Source organism: Pelodiscus sinensis, chromosome 10, assembly GCF_049634645.1.
Source record: "Pelodiscus sinensis isolate JC-2024 chromosome 10, ASM4963464v1, whole genome shotgun sequence".
In the NCBI taxonomy this organism is placed as follows: Eukaryota; Metazoa; Chordata; order Testudines; family Trionychidae; genus Pelodiscus; species Pelodiscus sinensis.
This window is the reverse complement of record NC_134720.1, coordinates 86,447-110,793: the sequence shown is the minus strand read 5'-3', so window position 1 is coordinate 110,793 and position 24,347 is coordinate 86,447. Positions and strand designations below refer to the sequence as shown.

At 43.1% G+C, this 24,347-nt stretch overlaps 1 protein-coding gene across 5 annotated transcripts in view; it reads right to left on the bottom strand.

Annotated features, from left to right (window-relative positions):
- Nucleotides 1-27: 27 nt before the first annotated feature.
- SEPTIN2 (septin 2) overlaps nt 28-24,347 on the bottom strand; it is a 37,956-nt gene continuing 13,636 nt past the window's right edge. For all 5 annotated transcript variants that reach the window (XM_075937157.1, XM_075937155.1, XM_075937154.1 and 2 more), the window contains exons 6-13: nt 20,442-20,576; nt 19,328-19,445; nt 15,021-15,122; nt 14,592-14,737; nt 12,157-12,240; nt 9,906-9,963; nt 6,294-6,406; nt 28-3,087 (exon numbers count right to left, since the gene is read on the bottom strand). In XM_075937157.1, the coding sequence (XP_075793272.1) occupies nt 6,302-6,406; nt 9,906-9,963; nt 12,157-12,240; nt 14,592-14,737; nt 15,021-15,122; nt 19,328-19,445; nt 20,442-20,576 (748 nt within the window). In that variant the 3' untranslated portion in view covers nt 28-3,087; nt 6,294-6,301. The remainder of the gene's footprint in view (nt 3,088-6,293; nt 6,407-9,905; nt 9,964-12,156; nt 12,241-14,591; nt 14,738-15,020; nt 15,123-19,327; nt 19,446-20,441; nt 20,577-24,347) is intronic.

Below are 24,347 nucleotides of genomic sequence, written 5' to 3'. Positions count from 1 at the left end.
TACAAGAAATTCAATAAAGAGCCACTGTATATTTCGATATTTTTATTAATATAAGTCTTGCTTAATGACAATACACAATCGGAATACAGCAATTTAAAATATCTGTATACAAAGAAATAGCCCTTTGCACATATGAAGCACCGCAAGTGTAGCAATACTGACTTCTAATAATTACTTTGACTAAAGAAAACAGGGCAACTGTGACCAGCTCAGCAGGCAGTGACTCTGCCGGACTCCAGAGCAGGACATCTGCCTCACTCCAAGACTGGTTGGTGTCCAGGGGAACAGAGGGCTGAGAAAGAACAGCTCATTTTAGAAATCATGTCACTGTGCACATGAACAGCAGGTGGAATCAGGAACATCAAAGGCCAAGCAGAGAAGAGACTCTCAGCTGTCAGGCACATAGGACCTCTCCCCGCTGCAGACAAGTGTATGTGGGGAAGCAACTGGCAGCCACAAAAATTCCATCCATTAAGATAGCGAATCCCAAGAATTCCCACTTGTGTTGAAAAAAAATGAGAACGTTTAAATCAACTTACTTAACTATCCATCATGCTCTTGTTGCAAGAGTGAGCTGTTTAGTACATATTACCCAGCAAATCCTAAGAACTCTCACATGACAATTCCACAACTGGAGCTCAGCCTATGTAATCTACACTGAATACAGACTCTCTCTTCATTCCAAGCAGAAGTTGTCTTAAGGAATACAGGAAGGGGGTGGTCCCTCAACCAAGGGAATATAACAGGGCTAACTAAGTAGGTATTTGCCACTTGCGTGTGTGTGCGCGCGCGTGTATATAAGCTTTCACAAGTTTTTTCTTCTAATACTGGTTACAAATAATATTGCTGTTTATCTCACAGTACTGACCTCTGAAGAAAGACATGGAAATGTTTTTATGTAACAGTTTTTCCTGGAAAAAAGGACAGCACTTCAAAATGTGCTATGTGCAATCTCTGTAAAATGACAGTAAGAATTTTATTTTAACTGATACTATATGAGCACCCTCAAATGTGCACAGAGGTGCTTAGCTGCACTATTCGAAGAAAACCACTGGGGCTAAAGAAAAGGATATCAGGCATTTTAAAGTGTTTATTCTAATGCCTTCACTGAAGCTTGTATTATTTCTGGTCTATTTAGGGTCACTTCTTCAGTATACCAATATGCTTGAGATATTGAAAAAAAATTAAGCAAGATGGCTAGAAAGTTCTCTGTAGTAATAGTGAAATGCCTTATTACGATCTCTTCTGTCAGGAAAAGGCAAAATGTAAACACTGACATTTCTCTCTCTACTAATTTTTATTTGCCCATTTAGCAAGCAAAGACTCATTAATCCTGTGCATCTGATAAAGCAGAAATCTGTAAGACCCCTGCTTTTGCTTTCTTCATTGTGAACAAAAATAAGGAGAAATGAGTAGGATGATGAGCAGCTCATGAAATAGCAGCTGCTTTAGAAGCAGAAGAGTGCAGTGGGTTTTACTGTAGATATTAAAAAGAGATTCAAAATATAAAGCTAATTTGTTCAGTAGCAGGCCTTTAAACTATGTTTAAACTTTAAACAATGACTTTTAAACTAGTCATTTAGTGACCATTAAAACTACAATTTATGGAATTTTAAAACAGATTATATATTAGCTGCAGGATTAAATTACTTTTTATCTCTGGTATAAAATGTAGAAGAAGATGAGCAAAGGCAGTGCTGTGTAGAAAATCGAAGAGCTCAGCATTTTGTGAGGGTGCCATTTGTATTATCTCTCTTGTGCTGAAGGGATGTAAACCGCTCTGGTAGCTAATTTTACTGTAGCACAGCCTATTATGAAATCCAATGGTTGGCTTTAGAATGGGAAGTAGAGAAGACCAGTCATTCAGCAAATGGCAACAATATGTCAGCAGCTGGGCTTGTGCCGCAATGGCTATATCATACCCTGACACGTGCAAAACACAACAACCAGTAGGTTGGTGTAGTGCAAGCCTTACTCAGGCAAAAAGTGTCCCTTACTACCACCTTCATATCTAACGAGAGAGACTGTTGTTTAAGGGCAAGCCAGCATCTATCATCGCAGGCACACAGCAAAATTAATATAAACCACATTCTTTCACTGATGCAGACATTTATAATTTACACTGACCAAGTGAGAATGGACCGCTTTATATTGTTGCACCAGATTTCCATTTATAAAAAGGAAAAATTGTTCTATAATTCATATTTTAATTACAATTGACTGCAATACTATCAAAATAGCTTGAAAGTTCTTCCTCCCTATTGCATTAGGAAAGTTAGTTTCGGATGCTTTGGAAAACATAAGGCAGATTTCTCTTTTCTACCCCCTTTGTATACCAACATCAGCATTATTCTGGTTTACTCTTGCTGCAGAGGCACCAGTGCAACACAATACTGCTTTGTGCTGCTCTACAGAGAAAGTGTGGAGGGTTTTAGTTAAACAGAATCCAGAAGATATTTCCCTCAAGACAAATGTAAAAGTGATAAACATTTGCTAACTGCTACGCCCCCTTCACCACAAAGTTCTCTCTCTCGTCTCCCTAGAGAAGGCCAGGCAGACCTGGTTTGTAATCAGACACTTGCAATGCCAAGGCAATAACAGAGGAATGGCCAAGAGTCTCACAGGCAAACAGTTAAACAATGCAAGAAGTAGGAGCCAGAACAACAACTTGGCATTGGACTCCCTAATCAGCCATGTCTCACGCCACTAGACGACCCATAGCCCAGTCACCTTGCTCTAGGAGTAATAAGTAGTATGACTCATGGTGCTAGTGAGCTATGTAAATAGAGTGACTCCTGCTTAATCAGGCTGAGAAAGGCTCAGTATCATCCATTTTGCATTCCTAATATACTGGGTTACAGAAAATGAGCTCAATAAAACACTAAATCCAATCACATTCTCTATATAACGTATGAAATAGTGACCGAATACTAATTTGTTACAAAGGACATACTACAAAAATTACCATGCACATAATACACTAGCTTGTCTTCCCAGACACAGGCGATGTAAGAGACATCCTTCCCAGTGAGACACCATGGCATTCCAACACTGGAAAGTTTCCTCTTAGTCTGCAGATGAAGTCATCTGCAAAGGCGGCAGAAATATGGAGAGTTAAAGGCTAGCAGTTTTGTAACTATACCTTGTATTTGTAGCATGTGTTTCAGTCTGTGCTAACAGTCAAAGATTCTCTTCGGTATTCCATGTGGGCCTACGAAGGGGCAGTCTACATGATGCCTAAGATTACTTCTATCAGCCTCACCAGAAAGCATTTTGCAAACACACCAACCATGCCATCTCTCTCCCCCGTGAATTCTGAAGCAGGACACACTCAGGCCGGATAATATAGGGGCAGTCTCTTTGGCCCAGGGCCTGACTGGCTCTGCATATCTAGTGCTAGGGAAGTAGTTCGGTGCTCCTTCAGTGCCAGGTGGTCATTTGACGGAGCAGGGGAGCATCACCGCTGCCGAGGCCAGTGCCAGTTCAGCATCAACGGGCACCACAACGCCGCTACTCTGGACGGGGGCACTCTCAGGAAGGATATAAAATCCCGGCTAACCAGTTCACCAGTTAAATGTTAGGCTGACCCAATGTTTAACCAGTTAACTGATTAAGAGAGACTGCTCCAGCCTGACTGGAGCAGTCCCCAGCTCTCTGGCCCCACTGGAGCAGCTTTTGCCCATGAGACACCCAGGCCCACCACAGACAGAGTATGCTCCAGACAAGAGAAGCTCTTATCCACAGCAGGCCCCCTGCCCACAGCAGGCAGGGAGCTGCTCCAGCCCCCACTGTTTAGCCAGAACCAGTAAACATGACCTGCTTAACCAGGAAGCTGGTTAACCTTTCACATCCCTAACTCAGCAATACCAGAGGTTTTTCTGTTACAGGTGGGGGCCTTAGCCACCTCTAAAGCATCCAGCGTGGAAGGAGAGTCCAATACCTCCACTGGACAGTGCTCCATTGGAGAGAGGTTATGAGCCAAAGGCAACAATGCCTGCTGGGGCACCAGAGTCAATGACTCCGGGTCTTGAGCCTTGTGCACAGAGACCTTCTTGTGGTGCAGAACGGGCTTGAGAGAGAGAGCTGTGCCCCATATGGAGAGCGCCCTCGAGGCACCTTATAGTGTGTCTGCGGTATCAGTGATGCAGAACAGTGCCAGGTGCTGAAGCAGTCTTGGGTGCCGAGTGTCTCCAGCTAGAGAGTCCTTTCTCGGCACCGTTTCTTGAACCAACTCCACGGCACTCTGTACTGAGTTTGTCCCGAAGCAGACTGTTCGTTAGTAACTCTTTCGGCCTGAAGTTGTGCTCTTTTCTCTTTCTGGGCTGGAAAGACCTTCAGATTTTGCAGCGCTCCCAACTAGGGCTCCGCCCCCCCCCCCCCACACCTCAGGCACAAGTCATGAGGACGCTGTTTGGAATAAGGTTCTTTCATGCCGTACAGAACTTAAAGCTGTAGGCTTCTGCATGTCCCGATACGCAGAGTGGGTGAGGGGCATGGGCTATCCTCCACTGACTAGAGATTTAACTCAACAAACTCTACCAAAGAGTGGCCAAGGAGATAACTGCTGGAGGATGATGGAAGACTTCCAATGCTGCTGCAGATGGTAAGGAGAAATGTAAGGGGCAATCGGGTCAGGAGGATTATATATTGAGCACCATGGAGGCATCTTTCCAAAGGGCTCCCCATCCAACCTGACGGGCTGCTAAGGGAAAAAGTTTCCAACGGTCACGCATACAATGCACACACACCTTACTGGAATCAAGGTGAACATGAACTCAAAGAAAAAAAATGCATTGGTTCAGTAGAAAGCAGTTCTGGGGGTTCACAGTTGTCTGAGATGAAGTGGTACCTCCACTAATTTGAGCCAAAACCACAGAAGACAAAGACAAAAAATGGGATTTGATGTGCTATTTGAGGAGCAAGAACAGTGAGAAGTGCACAAGGACAATTGTACTCTGCATGATGCTTGATGATTGTCAAAGCAGCTGCTGTATTGGAACAAACTGGAGATTTTTGAAAGGTAGAAGCTTGCTCAACAATAAGGTATAGGAGCACATTCAGCAACAATTCAAGAAAAGATTGTAATCTGAACAGAAAACACAGCTGTGTTAAGTAGACTTAAACAAGCTGTGTGAACATTTAACAAAGTGGACTCAACCTCTTAAATCAATCAGTTGTCCTGTGTTTTCCAAAGCCATGACACACTACAATGGACAAGATGACTTTCTACAAATATACTAGAAGCACGAGTAAGACCAAGGAGAGGGTTGGCCCACTGATCAGTGAGGACGGAGAAACAGTAACAGGAAACTTGGGAATAGCAGAGGCACTTAATGATTTAATGTTTCGGTATTCTCCAAGAAGATGGATGGTGATGGGATGTTTAATAGTGAATACTAATGGAAATAATGGGGTGAGTTTAGAATAAAAAAGAACAAGTTAAAAATTACTTAGAAAAGCTAGATGTCTTCAAGTCACCAGAGCCTGATGGAATGCATCCTAGAATACTCAAGGAGCTGATAGAGGAGATATCTGAGCCTTTAGCTATTATCTTTGAAAAATTATAGAAGTCAGGAACAATTACAAAAGACTGGAAAAAGGAAAATCTAGTCCCCCATCTATAAAAAGGGGAAGAACAACAACCCAGGAAACTACGGACCAGTCTGTGCCAAGGTAGATAATGGGGCAAGTAATCAAGGAATTCATCTGCAAACAGCTGGAAAATAATAAGGTGATAGGTAGCAGCCAGCATGGATTTGTAAAGAACAAATCATGTCAAACCAATCTGATAGCTTTCTTTGATAGGCTCTCAAGCCTCATGAATAAGGGAGAAGTGGTGGGCGTGGTCTAGAGAACATGACCTATGAGGGAAGACTGAAAGAACTGGGCTTGTTTAGTTTGGAAGAGAAAAGACTGAGAGGGGACATGCTAGTGGTTTTCAATTATGTAAAACAGTGTCACAAGGAGGAGGGAGAAAAATGGTTCTCCTTGGCCTCTGCGAACAGGACAAGAAGCAATGGGCTTAAACTGCAGCAAGGGAGATTTAGTTTGGACATCAGGAAAAAATTCTTGTCAGGGTGGTTAAACACTGGAATAAATTGCCCAGGGAGGCTGCGGAATCTCCATCACTGGAGATATTTAAGAGAGGGTGGATAGACATCTATCAGGGATGGTCTAGACGGTGCTTGGTCCTGCCATGAGGGCAGGGGATTGGACTCGACCTCTTGAGGCCCCTTCCAGTTCTATGAGTCTAATATTTTTCTTATTGCAATTATAACCATTGAAGATCTTACCAAAGAATTTATACATGGTGTCCATGAACTGCACTGCTGTCTCCCTCACCACCTTGCATCTGTATTTGCATTTGAGCCTGCATTCTTGCAATCATCTCTTGCATGCGACGAAGCTGAGGAAGACAAACAGTATAGAAAAAGTCCTTTAGCAAGCGGCTTTCCACTGCCACAACAGATTGGATTATTGAACAGGAAACAATTCTGCTCTTCTGATATTTAATTCTATCCATGTCAGATGTTTAACATTTTAAACATATATTGCTTTTTTCATGGACTATAATAAGTAAATCATTTACTGATCAAGAAAACAGGCATCACTTTTGAAATATAACACCAGTTTCCCAAGTATGTCTCAGCAGAAGCTTCTACTTCCTCTGTTCCCTGATGGTGTTATTTTATTAGTTACAATGATAAATTAAAATGGATTGCATGCGCTGGGGTTGGAGAACTGAATTAAACAGGTCGGACCACCCTGATCCGGCGCCTTCAGAATCTGACCGGTCCCAAATGAGGGAGTTTGCTAGACCAGAGGAAGTCAGTTCCAGCCCCAGCCCCGGTCTGCAGCCCAGCCAGAGCAACCCTTTGGGTGGCCCTCCCCTCATCGGTTAACCCAGGGCTGATCAAGATGCAGCCTTGAGGCTGAATCCAGCCCACGGACTGCATCTGGCTGCTTTCTATCTATATCCTGCTGACCATGCCACAGAATTTCTAGGTGGTAGCTCAGGCAGCAGGATCCTATTTAAATGGCTCATGGCTCCCTGTTGCGGCACTACCCTGGCAGGGGCCAGAGCTGCGAGCCTTTCAAATAGCCACAGCAATCCTGGGCAGCAGCCAGGCAACGTGGCAGTGGTGGGGCTGGGAGCCACAAGCTGCAAGCCCTTTGCTGTATTTAATTCAAAGCCTCCAGCTCCAGACAACTAAAGGAGCGAGTGGAGCTGGCCCATGACCACGTAACAAAATTAGGCCCCCCCGGCGAAAATCATTGCCCACCGTGGTGATTTTACATCCCTGCTCCCACTCTGCCAGCCCCGCTGGCTTCTGCCCCTCCCCGCTAAGGATGTAAAATCCCATTTAATCAATTAACCAGTTAAATGTTACCTCTAACCAGTTTACCACTTAACCAGGATTCTGTGGCCCCCCCACATCCGTGGCATGCCTGACTGGGCCAGAGCAGGCCCCCTGCCCACATCAGGTGGGAGGGCTGCTCCAGCCCAGTTGGGCTGCTGGTTAACTGTTAACTGGTTAGTGAACAGCATCACCTGGTAAGGGTGATGCTTATTGGTTAACCTGTTACATCCCTCCTGCTGTCCAGCTTCCAGCCTCTGGGACTCTCCTGCCAGGCCACATATGTTCCTGGGCCAGAGAGTTCTGGTTTTTAGAGGTTCAACCTGTCTTTACAGTTACCGAAGTTATTAGTAAAGCCATTGTCTGCAAGCTGCTTCTTGTATCCCCTCGATCCATCCCTCCCATCCTCAACAGAAAGAGGCAATAGTTACTCCAGCTACAGTGAAATCATTCAAACAAACCATTCAACAATTCCAGACTGTTTGAGTCTTTACGTGCAGGAGCCAGGAAGCCACTTAACCCAACCACACTGCGTATAAGTGTCTTGTGACAGAGTGCTGGGCAAGAACTCGAGGCAGTTAATAGAGGCAAACTGGAGCCGGCCAGAAAAACCTGCACCTGACCGGCAAGTGGGAAGCAGCAGCCCACTTAATTAGCCTGGTGCTCCATACAGGCCCCAGGGAAGGAAGCCAGAGACTGGAAGGAGAGCTGTAGCTCTTCCCTTTTGGATGCAGAAATTGAGAAATCTCTCAGATTGAAAATCCAAGTTGTATGTAGTGAGACTGAGTAAGCTATACCAGTGACTGCTGAGTCCCAGGATCTTTAGAGCGGTGTTTAAACGCAGCAGAGGAAGGAGCAAAGTGGACCTGCTAAAAGTCTTCTTAAGTTCTAGTTAGGCTACTAGAACGCTAGTCTTGATAGATTTTAAATAATGGAGCCAACACTGCTCTAGGAAGATTTTTTTAATGTCCGACTCCTGCATTTAAGTTTCCACCCTTAATGATGAATTGATTTATGCAATTATTTTTTAAATGAAGTTAGCATAACAACCTACAACGTTAATTCCTCCTAGCCACTTCCTAGAATGACAAGCCTACCACCCCAAAGTTAATCACTGTCCTCTTGAAGAGTTCATCTCCTCTCCAGTGGGAAGACCACCAGTAGAAGGCAGAGAAGGAGTCCGATCCTTGTTAAAGTGACACAGTGAAAGGCTTCTGCAGATGTGCAGAACAAGATGTTTTACAAACTCATCTCTAGAGATGATGGGGGAAGTTTAGTAAGGGAAGGAAGTTAGTGGACTGATTATCAGATTGCATATTGCAATTCGAATTTGCATTTAAACATGTAATCTTCCTTTGCCTGTAATGCTTTTCACACTTGTCTCAAAGCACTGGTCCTCACTGAATAATAACTATATGCTAAATGTGAAATTTACAACACAAGCACCTCTCTACTGCCCTGCAAGGGGCCTAATCTTGGCTTAGCAAAACTGTATCTAAAGGCAATAAGATAATTCAGTGTCAGTTCTCCATTAAATGAACCTGGTGCCTTCAGAATGCTCCAAAGGCTCAAACTGTAGCAGGGATTTTGCAATATGATCACATCTGCTCACCAGAACAGGGGTGGGCAAAAGGGCCTTTGTGGGCCAGATCCAGCTGGCCAAGCAGGTGGATCCGGCCCATGGAGGCCCTGCTGCTTCCCCCGCCCCCAGGCCAATTAGAGCCTGGGGGGCAGGGGAGCACCCAAAGCCTTCTCTGCTCTGTCCCCACCCTGCAAGCAGCACATAGCACTTCAAAGCATTGCACACTGCTCGCAAGGCAGGGGGGAAAGTGGAGGAGGCCTCACGCACTCCCCCGCACCCAGGCCAATCAGGGTCTGGGGGTGGGGGAGCTGCATGAAGTTTCCTTCACACTGCCCTGGCCCTGCGAGGAGCCTGTGGCACCTTGCAGGGCAGGAGCAGGCTTTTGAGGGGGTGGGGGGAAGAGCACGTGCCAAGCCCCTTCCAGGGCATGGGTGCCTAGTGGGAAGGGGGGGGCCCAAAGGAGCTCCCCCATCCCCAGACCAATCATGGTGTGGGGTCGCCCCCCTTCCCAGGCAGGTCAGGGCTACTTCAAAAATGTTTGAAGTGGCCCCTGGGCAAAAGTTATTGCCCATCCCTGCACTAGAAATTGAAGTGAGCCCCAGCTCACTTCACACAGGACTTAAAAACAGCCAGGAGATGGCAAATACTTTCTGACCCCAAAACAGATATGAGAGGCAGCCAGGAGATTCAAGGTTCCACATACAGTGATTGGAGCCATCCAGTCCTGTCCAAGTTGAAATTTGAAAAGCAAACAAAGCAGTTTTGATGTGATCACAGCAAGCAAGCAGCTGTGGCAATTCTTAAGAGAAAGCTTTCACACTCTTATTACTATTATTTTGTTAAAACTGTTAAAAAAGCCATTCTGCACTGAGATCAGAATGAAATATTTAGCTCCAAAGAAAATTAAGGAATGAAAGACAGGCATTTTTGCTATACAGAGTTTGTCTATAAGAAAAAGATCTTACTTCAGCTTCCTTTTCCAGCAAAATTTGATCTTTATTCACTTCCTCATCTTCAACTTTCCTAAGATTAAAAGAGATAGACATAAACATCAATCAACAACATGCGTCACTGAGGTCATGGATTCCATGACTTTCAGAGACCTCCATGACATTTTCTGCTTCAGTCTGGGGCTGCCTGGGGATGCCCTCCTCTCCTTCGAATGTAGAGACGGGCTCTCATTCTCTACACTAAGGTCAATGCTAGGTCATAGGCTTCCATGATTTTCTTTTTATTGCCTGTGACCCGTGTCTGACTTTTACTAAAATAACCTCAACAAAATCTTAATCTTCTGAATAAACAACCAAGATTTGCATTCTGAACTAGGCTTGCAGTCTTATCTCACATGCAGTTTCTTTAAATACACAGAGGATTTATTCAGACACTTTCCCCATATCGACTGAATTTTTTTTCATTACAAAAATGAACCTTTTTTATAGACCCAGTACACTTGTTTCCCCCAGCCACCTAAAAAAAGCAGCAGCAGCTTAAGACAGGCACAAGTGAGGAATACAGGAGAAGGTTCCTCGCTGTGAATCAAGACAGCTGTCTTCCTTCTTTTAGTTGTAAGACTTCATACTATTTTTGAACAGTATGGTTAAAAAAAAATTAATTTAAAAATCAGATTTAAATTTAAACTGGATTTGATTTTTTAAAATTCAATAAAATCCTTTTTTAAATGAGAGAAATTTAGTAACCCTTACAATTAAATCTCATCTTAAGCGTGCTAAACTTAAACTTACAGTCTCATAAATATGCTTCAATGGAAGTTACTAGGAACACTTAAAATTTAGCCAACGTCCAGCTGTTAGTAATTGTTTTGGGTACGATACATGCTCAAATTTCCCTGCCAATTTTCTTCTGTCCCCACTACAGCGTGAAAGGTCCATTCAAACTACATGGAAATCTAAACCTACAAGAAGATGGTAATCTGACACACACCACTTCATAATACTCAAGTCAGATGCAGTCCCTAAGCTTACAACTAGAAAGGAGACTAGAGCGTCGTTAGTATACCACCACAAACATATTGACTATCCTCATTTTGTCAGGGGATCTCGGTGCACACTGCCTATTTCCTGCTCTTGGAAGATTATAAGGTAGAAAGAGGAGAAGTTTTATCTGCACTCCACGAGATTCTAGGGAACACACAGTGGTCTCAGATAGACCAATTCTATATTAAAGCTATATGTACAACAAGCCCTTGAAACACTTGCTAGGTAACAGGAATCCAGTAAACCAAGACTAGAGAGGGGATCCAATTTCATAAAGGTGGCTGAAAATGGAGATGAACACCATACTGAAGGGAAAACTGAAATTAACAGACTATCAGAGGGGTTGGGACTCATTCCTATCATAACCTATCTGATTTTCTGTCTAGTTTTAACAGGAGGGAAAATCCACACTAGTTGTGAAAGCTTGTCAGCTCCACTGGTGTGATTATGTAACTCTCTAGTGGCTGAAATATTTAAAAAAAAGTTTTCAACCTTTTAAATCAAGGCATTGGTGTCCAAGTGTCACTAGTTTGGCCTGCAGAACTGTCTATGTCCATGGTGATGGTTTTTAAGAACTGAATTTGTCTCTGGAGGGAAGAGGAAAGGCTTGGATTCATGTAAACTGAAAATAGTTGATCTGGGAGTCATTGTGAAGACCATAGCATTCTTAACTCTCCTAACTCTGTTCGCTATGCAACATTATAGGCATAAAGCCTACATAAAATTATTTTAGTCAATGACGTCTCTCTGCAAACAGGATTAATAGAATTCTGAATACACAAGAAGCAGATCTGGTGAGTAAGGTGCTGTTTCTGCCATCACTTTTCCAGAAAGAAAAAAAAATGTAAGAGGCAGCTAGCTGTGTCAAACAGCTGGTGACAGGATAATGGCAAAGGATGGACAAGTTTTCTTCTATGCTTAGCATGAAGCACGCAAAAACAAACCCCAATAAAACTAGAAGGAAAAGTACAACTCCATACATCCTTTTCATTTCATTAACTCAACTGTATGTCCAGATTTTACTAACAATTAATTTCTTCTAATCATGTTTAAACCATAAGAGTTAAGAGAGACCGACCATTAGTTTCTAGTGTTTGGTTACAGCTCCTGAACATCCTATGTACCCCACATCCTGCTACAACAAGGTCAGGATGAGAAGGAGAAGGACAGAAAGAGGTTGACTCAGAGGAGACAAAGGTAGACTGTAACCATGCATGACAACCTGCCGCCTCTTTTAAGTCTCTCAGAGCGGAAGTTCTCATAGTGAAGGTCCTGGGTCACTTCCTGAAGATCTTGCATATGGGTGCTGAAAGGAGAAAAGGAATGGATAGTGAAAACCATGCTGTGTGTCAGATCATAACTCGAGGCACTTTCTTGATGCATGATTCAAACATAGTATGACTGAGGACAGCCTGGTCATTTGAACCCAAAACACAGAAACACAAGTGCGTTCTTTCATAATCCTTGCCTCACCGAGCATATTCCCTGCCTGACTCACAACATTAACATTCATTTTTTACAATGAATATTTCTCTTGAGCAGCACCAGGTCACAGCTACCAGAATTGGGAGCTGTCTTTCCTCAAAGAATTACTCCCTCTTCTTGGAGAAGGCTTAGGTGAAAAGGGAAGGCCCATCCAGGGTCCTATAAAAGAGATCCTACTGTCCTTAATATTAAGTCTCCCAGGCCCCAGTGCTGTATGAACTAGATGGAACACCTTGTGATATAGATACCAATATTATAAAATTGCAATAAACCTGACCAGATATGCCATGTAAGGTATCTGTGAAAGTGTTATAATTTGCCAAGCACAATAATCATGTCTATTTGTTTGTATCACCTTTGTATTGTAAGTTGTAGATTCAGAACTTGTGCTGTGCTTTTGAGTGATGCAGCAAGACAAAATGGCATCAGCACTAACCCTGCTTGATGGCCCATCAAGTGTAATTAGCTATACAATGAACCCTTTGAAACAAGCCAGGGGATACTCATTATGAGTCTGCAAGACATGCAGGAGATCAGAAGCACAGTTTGTGACTGGATGGCATGTTTAACTTCAGAGGTAACCATGAGTATATGATCTCCCTTTTGCAGCCTACCATGACCTTGTCCTTTTCAGGGGGTGCGAAAAATGCAAATCCTTGAGCAATGTATTTATTCTGATCTAACCCCACCATATAAACAATGCTAGGTTGAAGCATTTTTCATCAACATAGCTACTACCTCTGGGGCAGGTAACTTACAATACTGGTAGGAGAACTCCTCATGATGGAGTAGTTAGTGTCTACAACAATGCAGCTGCAGCACTGCTAGTGAAGACAGCTTCATAGAAGGGGAGTGTATGACTGTCTGGCAACATTTTAAAAACAAAACCAAACAAAAAAAATACAACCAAAAAAATTGTGTGTGTAAATAATGGAAATGTACTGATACTTTATCTTTCATTCCATCTTCTGGAAATGATTGCTATCAAGATTTTGGCTGCTCTATCTTCAGAGCAGGGTAGTTTGGCTCCCTCTCATGGCTACCAGGATAGTTCAGTGTGCAGCTTCATTTGACTGGCTGCAGGGAGTGTAGCATGCCAACCTTTCAGAGAAGCTGACTGGAATCTGACAATGGGCTGACCTTTAGTTCTAACCCTCACAGAAGACTAACCCAAGCACACAGCTTCAAAAGCCTTAGTACACTGTTTATTCCTTCAAATTTAAGATGTTTGCAAGAAAGCTTTATCAAAGCTGGGAGACTTTAACAACTAATTTAACCTGCGATAGGTAGATCAGATTGCTGAACACGCGAGATCTGAGAAAAAGAGTTCATTCATACCTGGGAATTTCCTTCACAGAGCCAAAAGTCTGTATAGTTAGGGGCTCTTTATAATGAACATTCTTTTTCAGGAGGGATGACTACTGATTAGTGTATTATTAGAGACCATTTATACCAAAAGACTAGTATATCCGCATAGATGGAGAGGTCTATCTTGTAGGATTCTAAGAACATTAATGCCCAGTTGCTGCTGTGACGTTTCTTTTATACATGCTGTGTTTTTGTAGACATGTTGGTCCCAGGCTATTGGAGACACAAGATAGTTGAGAATAATTTGTCCAATAAAATTTACCACCCTCACCCGCCTTCTCTTTAGTTTCCTTGTGCAATAGCTTGGCCTGTCTAGCTTTGCCTGTCTATCCCAATAACATCTCACTTACACAGTCAAATGTATGGCAACATAATGGAGCTATTAGGTCTTGTTTACATGGGGAAATGAATGCAGTATGACCTAAGATGTGAATTTAAACTGGCATGAACTCCTATGTGGACACTCCTTTCAGTATCAACTTAGGTGACTGGAACAGGTTTGAAGTTCAATCAAAAATACTTATCAAAATAAGTGTCTACACAAGAGTTTGAACCAGTTTAAGTTTAAAATTGGTCTTTTAACAGATGTTTAAAACAGGAACTCTTCCCATGTATAGCAGGCCCTACACTCTGAAATGCAAGCCTTAAACCAGGCTCAGCTTTTGACACCCCTTCACTCCCATGAAAACAGGACTGCAGAGTGACAAATCATGAGAAAACACTTAACTTTTTTCAAATTTAGTTCTGTGCAGATATTTTGATAACACACAGGATTAAGTTTTGATGGAAGTGTAAAAGACTTACATTAGCATGGTTCTCAGCTTCAGAAAGTCGTTGTGTTCTGGGTTCTCCACTTCAACTACGCCCCATGGGTAGAGACGACCTCTAACTTTTTTACCTTTGGCTTCAATCAACTGATTGGATCCCACTACACAAAATGGGATACTGGCCTGAAAATCAGAGTCACCAAGAATGAACTAGAACCAAAATATAACTAATAACATTAAATTTCACTAGACACTGCATAAAAGAGCAATAAGCTTTTATGTAGTACTTTTCATCTGTAGTTAAAGTAATTTACAAAGAAGGGCAAGAATTATTCCCATACTTCGGCATAGAGTTAAAGTGACTTTTCCAAGATCAGTGGAAGAGCCTGGAACAGAATCTAGGTCTTGTTTTAAAATTATATATTGTGCCACTATCAACTATTTTTAATCTACAAACTATTCTTACCTTCAGGAGCCTGGTCTGTTCTTTAAAATCTTCATCCTCATCTGATTCAGCATCAGGCAAGTGATAAATCTTAATGCCATGTTGTTCAATTTCATCCAGAATCTGAAAGAGCATACCAACAGTAAAGTTAACATATTTGACAAATTGAACTAATTTCACAAGAAACAAGATTTAGACAAAATCCTACTTACATACCCTTTGTTTAAAAACAAAGGCCATAATTGGAAAGAGTGATTGTAAACCACCTTTTTTTAAGTTATCCTGAGCTGTTCTAGACTAGGAATGTGAAGGACTAGTCGACTATCTGATAAGCAAATGCTTACCAGATAGTCAACATGCCAGTCAACTATTTGCTTCCTCCCCCTTGCTGCCTCTATCAGAAAGACACAGTGAGGAGTGGGGTGGGGGAGAGGGCACTTCAAAGTGGCAGTGCTGCTTGAAGCCTGGGGCCAGACCCTGGGCTCCACGTGGCACTGCTGCTTTGAAATGACGCATACAGCCCAGGGCCAGCTGGGGTGTCCCCAAGCTTCCCAGGGCATTTCAAAGCGGCAGCGCCATGTGGAGCCCTGGATCAGCTGGGGTCTTCCCCACTAACCCTGGGCTCTGTGCAGCACTGCCACTTTGAAATACTGCAAGAAGCCCGGTGTCAGGCAGCATGCAGCGTTGCAAAGCGACAGCACAACATGGAGCCCAGTATCAACTGGACTCCCCAGTTGATCCTGGGCTCCAGGCAACACTTTCGCCCTAGGGCTATTGCTACACTTCAAAGGCGGAATCCCCCTATCGACTAATTGAATAGTCGATGCAAAATGCATCAACTATTCAATTAGTCGATATTTAACATCCTTATTCTAAACACCCATAAATGTTACTAAATATAAAAATCTTGCCCTCAATTTTGAGGCAAATGACAATGCTGTTCCTTCCAGCTCTACCATGTTAGCATTTGTAAAATTCCCATCTCTTCCTTGGGGAAATGCAGGCTTATGCTGTAGAGAGATACACATCAAATTTACCTCAAAGACGATGGCACCAATTAACATAGTAATTATGTATAGGGAAGCATGTGGCTTTGTAATTAGCTGACTGGTCTGTTTCACAACAATGCCTTTTTGAGATAATCAACTAATATAACAATAGTAATTTTAGTGAGAAGAGGCCCTGAAACATAAGCCCATGTATCACAGGTCTAGTGTGATGCCTGTTGCTTAGGCAAAAGTAGTCAAGACTTTGCTAAGAAAAAGAGAAGTCGAGCTGTAAACAAGAGGCAGGCCCTACTCACAGAATCTGGCAAGAACAGGGCTGATGTTTCAGAAACACATGCCTAAGAGGTATTAGGCACAAGTTATACAAACACATTCCATGTAGTACCATGACACTGACACCACCACACTCACCCTAGATAATAAGGGCATACTGACCCATCCTCAGGCTAAGGTCAGAACAATACATGCTGGACAAGGAGGTTTTGCTCTAACCGCACGTACAAGGTAATGGACGGCATCCTGATACGTCAGAGGGTGGCACTTAGATATATCAGGAGCCATACATAGCTTGTTTGCATCTGTGTAGAAAGATGCATCTGAGAGGGGCTGTCTTTGTCTGGCCTAGTAGGCAGCGGGAAGTCCCATCTCTGACTGAACTGGTCCATTGTCAGGGTCACATTTGCCTGTTGGTCTGACAGTTTGCTGGCAACAACTCCTGTGCTTTGTTTGGCAATAAACCTGGCCAGGTGCCTTCATCCCTTACCTCACTCTGTGGTTATCGGGCGATTTTGCTCGCCAGCTATCTGTGCATAGCCGAGGAGGCACACAGAGGCAACACACACATACAGCAGAACATCAGCATCTTACAGACCATCACACTGGTAGCAACTGATAACATTACATTTATCAACAGTATTCTCTATAGAGTGTGTTCATAAAATGTGTTTAAAACTAATGTAAGTGCAATATCCCCTTCCTAATTAATTCCTTGCTCAAAAGACAATTCAGCATTTAATTCTGTTTTAGAAGAAAATGGTTTGCTTTCCACAGCTACACAGCAAAAGGTACCTAAATATTATATAAACATCAAATCAAAACCCTGCTTGAAGTTCGTTTTTTGGTATGGAGACTGCCATCTTCACTATTGTGTTGGAGAGAATTTTCCATTGGGAAAGTCACTAAATGGAACAGCAATTCTGAGTGAGTAAACATATGTGTGTTTTATATATATATTTTTTGGGGGGCAGATGGTGTCAAGAATTACAAGGTAAAAACAGGTTCAGGGTTCTCAAATAACTATCAAAGCATGGTCATCCAATGAACAAGTGCCTCATTAACACTCCGATTCCTATTGGTGACAATCTCTGTGGCAACAAAAGCAACTACTTACTTAACATTGCCTTGCCATATATTATATGGCTAGCTTTCTGTAAGATGTAGTACTGGTAAAGCAAAAAGAGTTGACATGATGTGAGAACTAGCTTTGGATGGGCTACTTACTGGTGGCTCCTGGATCACGTTTTGGAAGCCACCAATAGTAAACAGGCAATCACCCCTACTTCTTCCAACAGAGTGAGCGCACTTATTATCAACTTCTCGCCTCAGCTGGCGAGAAGAAAAGATTTCCCACACTATTTGCTTTCCTTTTTACTTTAGCTGAGAAGATGAACTGAAAAAATAGAAGAGCTAAATGAGGAAACCGCTTCCATTCCTGGGGGGGGGGAGGGGGGGGGGATGGGAAATGGAAGAAAAAGACTGGCACATATGAAGCAGTAAGGAAATGGACCTAACTCCTGAATTCAACCTGGCAATAAACAGATGAAATTCAAAACAAAACCGCGTACACAACATACATTTCAATGTATTATAAACAGCATACAACGAAAATGCTTTCCCACCACAGTCCACACTAGTCTAAACATGATGAAGACTGTTTATAAGGAAAATAGTAGCACCCAGGGATTAAGTTCTACCAAGTTTATTGTTAAATACTTTTTTAGAAGTCTAAATTTTAAAAGAGAAAAAAAGTACTCTGAATTTTGGGCATGGGGGAGGCAGATGTACTTCAAACAACTCAACTTGGAACTGCTTATTGATCCCAGTTACATTTTCAGCACAAAGTAAAATATATAAAACCTAGGGGAAAGCTGTGGGGCCACTAGTTTAAAAGCAGACTCCAATGATGAATTCGGGCTCACACAAATCTTTTATTTCTGTCCCTCCCTCAATTAAGAGCTGACTGTTGCCAAATGCAGTACTTGTATTTCAAAGGCAAATTTCATGAACTGCATGAACTGACCAAACAGTAGGAAGAAGGCTGAAAGGATTTACAGACAGAGTGGGAAAATTTAAATTTAAAAGAGTGGGGGAGGGGGTCAGGTCACCAGGGCCCCTTTTGTAAAACTCACAACTAGTATAATGAGCTCTTGCTTGATTTAAAAATTGAAGAGTAAAACTTAAAAGTCTTTCGAAGGCTCTTAGTAACTGACTCAGTGTTTAAGAAGGGTTGGAATAAGCTAGTACCAAGCAGTATGATTCACAGGGTCAATACATAAAGAAACTGATGATGTATTTTCAGTGTTTAAAGTGATAATAAGAGGAGTCTGGATTTTTTTTTTGCTAGTGCTAACCCATTGCTTTAGTTAGCCAGCCCCAAATTTCTAAAACTGATTTATAATTTAACACTAGTGTGCACAGCTAACCATTAGGGATGTGAACGACTAGTCGATTATCCGATAAGCAAATACTTATCAGATAGTCAACATGCTAGTTGATTAGTTGCTTCCCCACTGGCAGCAAGGGGGGAGGAAGGGAAAGGAGTGCTTCAAAGCGGCAGCGTTGTGTGGAGCCCAGCATCTGCTGCTTTGAAATGTTGCATGCAGCAAGCGTGGAGCCTGGTGTCAGCGAAGGACTCCCCTGATGACCTGGGGCTCCATGCAGTACTGCCACTTTGAAACTCTCTGATGCTGTTGCTACACTTCGAAGGCAGAAGCGCCCTTACTGACAAATCGAATAATCAATGCAAACTGCACTGATTATTCGATTAGCCAATTAATCGAAATTTTACATCCCTACTGACCATTGCTGAAAATGTTTTAAGACTATTTCAGTCAAAACAAGGATCAGAACCCTCAAGATGCCACAGGGCCGTGGGTGCAAAATTTGCCAGAAAACACCATGGTACACCATGCCTGTGTGGTGTCATGTGGGAGACTACCACTATTGTTGGCTGTATTTGGATTAAGTCTCCCTGCTTGCCTAAACTAGTGTTACTAGTACCCAACATTAATACACTTAAATGCAAACAAAATTAGAACTTACCCTTTTCTTCAACCTTTCCCGTTCCTTTAGAGTGAGTGTATCAGCTTTTGCAATGACAGGTACAATATTCACTTTGTTGTGTATGGCCTTCATAAACTCAACATCCAAGGGCTTAAGACTTTAAAAAAAAAAAATAAAAAAATAAAAATAAAAAGTTGAATTTTAAAGGAGTATTTAAATATCCAATTTGTTTTTACACTAAGATGAACATACACAGTAATTCCTCATTTAACACTAGAGAGAGGTTTCAGAAAATGATCGTGTTAAGTGAAAACGTGTTATGAGGGGTCAATTTTCCCATTGAAAATAATGGAGAAGGTGGGGGTTGCGTTTCAAGCGGTGGTGTCTGTTGGGACCAGGACATAAGGTTGGGGGAGAAAGGGGACTGGGTTACAGCAAGGAGGGGTGGTGTTTGGCTCTGAGAACGGGAAGGGAAGGAGAGGGGAAGAAGATTGGGTTGGGAGTATGCCCCTGTGACAGGTCTGCCGGGACCTGCACTGCGTCTGGCGAGGGGGGGTTGCCGGGGAACAGTGCAGCGAGCAGCAAACCCTCCGCTGCTTTGCAGGGAGGTGGGGGAAACCCCGCGCAGCTGCCGGCGATGGGCCGGCTAGGGAAACCCAGCCACCGGCCTGCAATCGGGGGCGGACATCCGGCGAGGGAGAGTTAGCAGGGAACAGCGTGGTGAGTGGAGAACCTTCCACTGCTTTGCAGGGAGGTGGAGGAAGCCCCATGCAGCTGTCAGCAACGGGCTGGCTGGTGAAATCGTGTTATTCTGTGGACGGTCATGTAATTCAAAAAACGTTCCTTAAAAACGTATCGTGCTATCGTGAAAACATGTTAAGTGGGCACATGTTAAATGAGGAATTACTGTACACAACTGCACAAAGATAAGATCCTCCCCCAAACACAATTCTTAAAGTTTCCACTTTCAACAATTCTAGGTTCATAGTTATCCAAAACATCCCCCATTCGTCTCCAAAAGGGTAAATTCATCATCTCTAACAGTGCTATGTTACACTTTACGTATGACCTACCTGGCTTGTTTCTCAAAACTTAACTAATTCACACTCTTACAAGTAAAAGATGTCCCCCAAAATAGTTTAGTGATACCTACCCATGACCGAACGGTGAAATGAAGTAGAAGCAACAGTGCACCCGGTTATCTACAATATGCCGCCTGTTCAAGCCACTCTCGTCATGCAGATACCGCTCAAATTGCTCATCGATATAAGAAATTATGGTTTGAAAACTGTAAGAAACGTGGATTAATATAGTTATGCTGAACATTTAGACACTCACTGTCCATAGTCTGAACAGGAGAACTTTGTAGCAATTTGTCAAGGAAAAATAAAATCACCAAGTTACCTTTTAAAATCAGCCAAGCTACCACTACTCTCAATATCACACAAGTACTGCAATGGAAGTAAAATAAGCTAACAAGACTGGAGACCGCAGAAGTCCATACCATTGGACATTAAGCAAGTCAAACTCCTGCATAATATTATATATAGAAAACACTCCAAGTACAGCAAAGAAAAAAAAGCAGTACTACTTCATTCCTTCTACTTACATCTCTTCTTGGGCTCATATTAAACAGATGTTCAACATGCATTTGACTTAAATGTTCCAACTCAGTTTGGGGGAAAAGAAATAAGTCAGCCTTGGGGATGGGTAGCAGGCCTGTTGAATTGCAATGACAGATCTGAGAAAATGCATCCAATTACTCATCACACCTGCTGCATTACAAACTGTCATAATGAATCAGTTCATTTGATCATAACTAACAGTTTCTGTTCACTATGGAAGGAAACAGGGATGTGAAAGGAATACTGGTTTAACCAGTTAACATCAACCTTAACAGGTGATACTTACCAGTTCTGGTTAACTGGTGGGGGGCTGGAGTGCTCCCTGCCTGCTGCAAGCAGGGGGCTGCCTGGACAGTCCAGAGCAGCCCCCACCTGCAATGGGCCCAGGTGCTCTGGAGTAGCCCCTGCCTGCAGTAGGGGGGCCACTCCAGCCCCAGCTGGGCTGGAGCCGTCCCCCTAGCTGCTTCCCCCTTCAGTCGGTTAACTGGTTAAACATTGCATTTAACCAATTAAATGGGATTTCTTCCCTTGTAGGGATAAATTTAATTCCTCTGTTTCATGTTAATCAATTGGAAACTGAACACACTGAATACATCTGGTATTGGTTTCTAGTTAGGCAGAGGAATGGAAGATATATACTAACAGTGCGGTGGCTATCTATTCGAAAATGTTGACACACAACTATGAACATAAGATCATCTGAAGAGTAATTGATAGCGCCTATGAAGGGCCTTTGAGAAATTCCAGTTATATTTATGGGCCAACATTTATTTCCAAAGCTTCCCCCCACCCATTTACTTAAATTTTTGTAATAGTAAGACTTAAAACTGAGCTTAATTTCTATCATAGAAATTTAAGACTATATCTAGTCCCACAACAGATGTGCACTAGCAGTTATGCCTGCTTTTAAAACAGATACAATATGTGCTCAGAGGCCCTAGGTAGGAAAGCAGTACTGCAGCTACCATTATCCACTCTGTTGAGTACCTTATATTGCCTCTCTAAACAGTCTCTGCCCTTCCAAGAGAACCAATGCGCCCAACCAAACTTCCTTTCAATTCCACACCAGCGGCTAATGGGTGAACTAGCTACCTTAGCCTTTGTCTACTCATTGTTATCAGTATAGCAAGAAACACTGCCTCTGCAAGCCTTACTTCTACATACAGTCCTGATAGTGTCTTAAGAATCATCAAAGAGCCCCAATCTACCTGAATCACTCCCAGAATGTGTGGTTTACTGTAGCCAATACACTTGAGCCTTCTTGATTTCATCCATAAAATAGCTGACCAGCAGCAAGTCAGTCAAAATTGTATGCAGAAGTCTGATACTATTTTAGTTTAAAAATATTTAAAACTTAAATACAAGTATTGGTAGTTAATGTTTATCTTTCCCTTTAACTTCATCATAAAAATGGTTGCTAGGGAACTGCTTATACAGTACCTCAAGTACTTTTTAGGCTTTTTTTGTTTATTTTTAAAAGTCTGCATGTTAAGAGATTATACTTTTTTTGCATATGGAACTTGGGAGGTGTGACGCTTGAGTGAGGAGTTAGGACAAATCATGATGTGGGCTTTTTCTTCAGTATCTCTAACACGTCTGTAGGCATGATAGTGTATTCCTTTCTGTAAGGCTATGAAATTCAAACTTTTTTGGGGAGGGGGGGGCGGGGGTAAAGGTAAAAAAAGATTGCGGGAGTCACTCCCAGGTCTGGTACCATTCAATATTTTCATTCAGGGCTTGGATAATGGAATGGAGAGCATGCTTATAAAATCTGTGGATCACACCAATTTGGAAAGAATACAAATCCTTTGGAGGACAGGATTAGAATTCATAACATCCTTGACAAACTGGAGACTGGTGCGAAAGCAACTAGCTGAAATTTAATAAAGATAAATGAAAAGTACTGCACTTAAAGGAAAAATCAAATGCGCAAATACAAAAAACTGGGAATCACTGGATAGAAAATAGTTCTGGAGAAAATATGGGCATTAGACAATCAAACTGAATATAAGCCAACAAAGTGAGGCGGCTGCAAAAAAAAACCAGGGGCTACTATACAGGGGTGTGCTAACAGGTCAAACATAGGAGGTAACTGTTCTGTTCGTCTTGGCACTGAGGCCTCAGTTGGAGTACAAGTTGAACCTCCAAAATCTGGGATTCTCTGGTCCAGCAGGACCACGGATGTTGCAGGATCAGAAAACCCCAACACCCAGGAATACTAACCCCGCCCTAGGGGAGCGCCGGTCGGGTGGGGGAGCAGCAGGACAGGCAACATAAGAACGGCCATCCTTGGTCAGACCAAAGGTCCATCCAGCCCAGTATCCTGTCTGCCAACAGTGGCCAGTGCCAGGTACCCCAAAGGGAGTGACCCAAACAAATAATGATCAAGTGATATTTCTCCTGTCATCCATCTCCACCCTCTAACAAACAGAAGGTAGGGACACCATTCCTTACCCATCCTGGCTAATAGCCATTAATGGACTTAACCTTCATGAATTTATCTAGTTCTCTTTTAAAGCCTGTTATAGTCCTAGCCTTCACAACCTCCTCAGGCAAGGAGTTCCACAGGTTTACTGTGTGCGGTGTGAAGAACAACTTCCTTTTATTTGTTTTAAACTCGTCCCCGGCCAAGGAGGGGTGAACCGGGGCCATGGAAGCCGCAGAGCTCCATTCCCGAGAGCCCTGGCCAGGCAGAGCAGCTGCAGGACCAAATGAGCAGTAAAAGCAGGGCAGCCAGCACGCCCCATCATCAGGGACCCCCAGCCTGCAGGGCAGCAGCAAGACAGGACAGCCCCATCGCAGGAGGGGTCCCGGCCAGGCAGGAGAGAAGTAGGGCCCCGGAGGCTGGAGAGCTCCATCCTGGGGAGTTCCAGCAGGCTGGAGCCAACGCAGGGAGGGGGAGCATCCTGGGAGGCCAGTGGAGAGGACAAATCTGGCAAATTCTCTCATTCAGGATGGGTCAGGTCCTGAGGGTGCCAGCGAGGCGAGGTCCAACCTGTACCGTGCTCAGATCCGGGCATCATACTTTCAAGAAAGATGTGAACAAATTGTGACATCCTGTCATGTTACTGGATTTTAAATTGAGTAGACAGATCACTGTTGCACCCACGGGTGGTGTTTGCCCAAATTCTGTACAAAGGGGGCCATGTGAGGTATCATATGAAAGTGTATGCTCTACTGATTCTATGTATGCTACTCGTGTACTTGTGTGATGACTGTATGTGGAGTTATGAACATGGGTGCTGTTCTTGTACTGTAAATGTTCTCTATCTGGGAAGGAGCAATGGGCCTGTACTGCCTATTGTGAGGAAGGTTTGTTCAGTGACTGATTGGCTGTGTTAACTTGCACTGCTTCATGGACAATGGCTCTCAGAATGGCCAATACAGACCTGAGGAATGCATCTGGAAGCCTGCAGACTAGCCAGTACCTCATG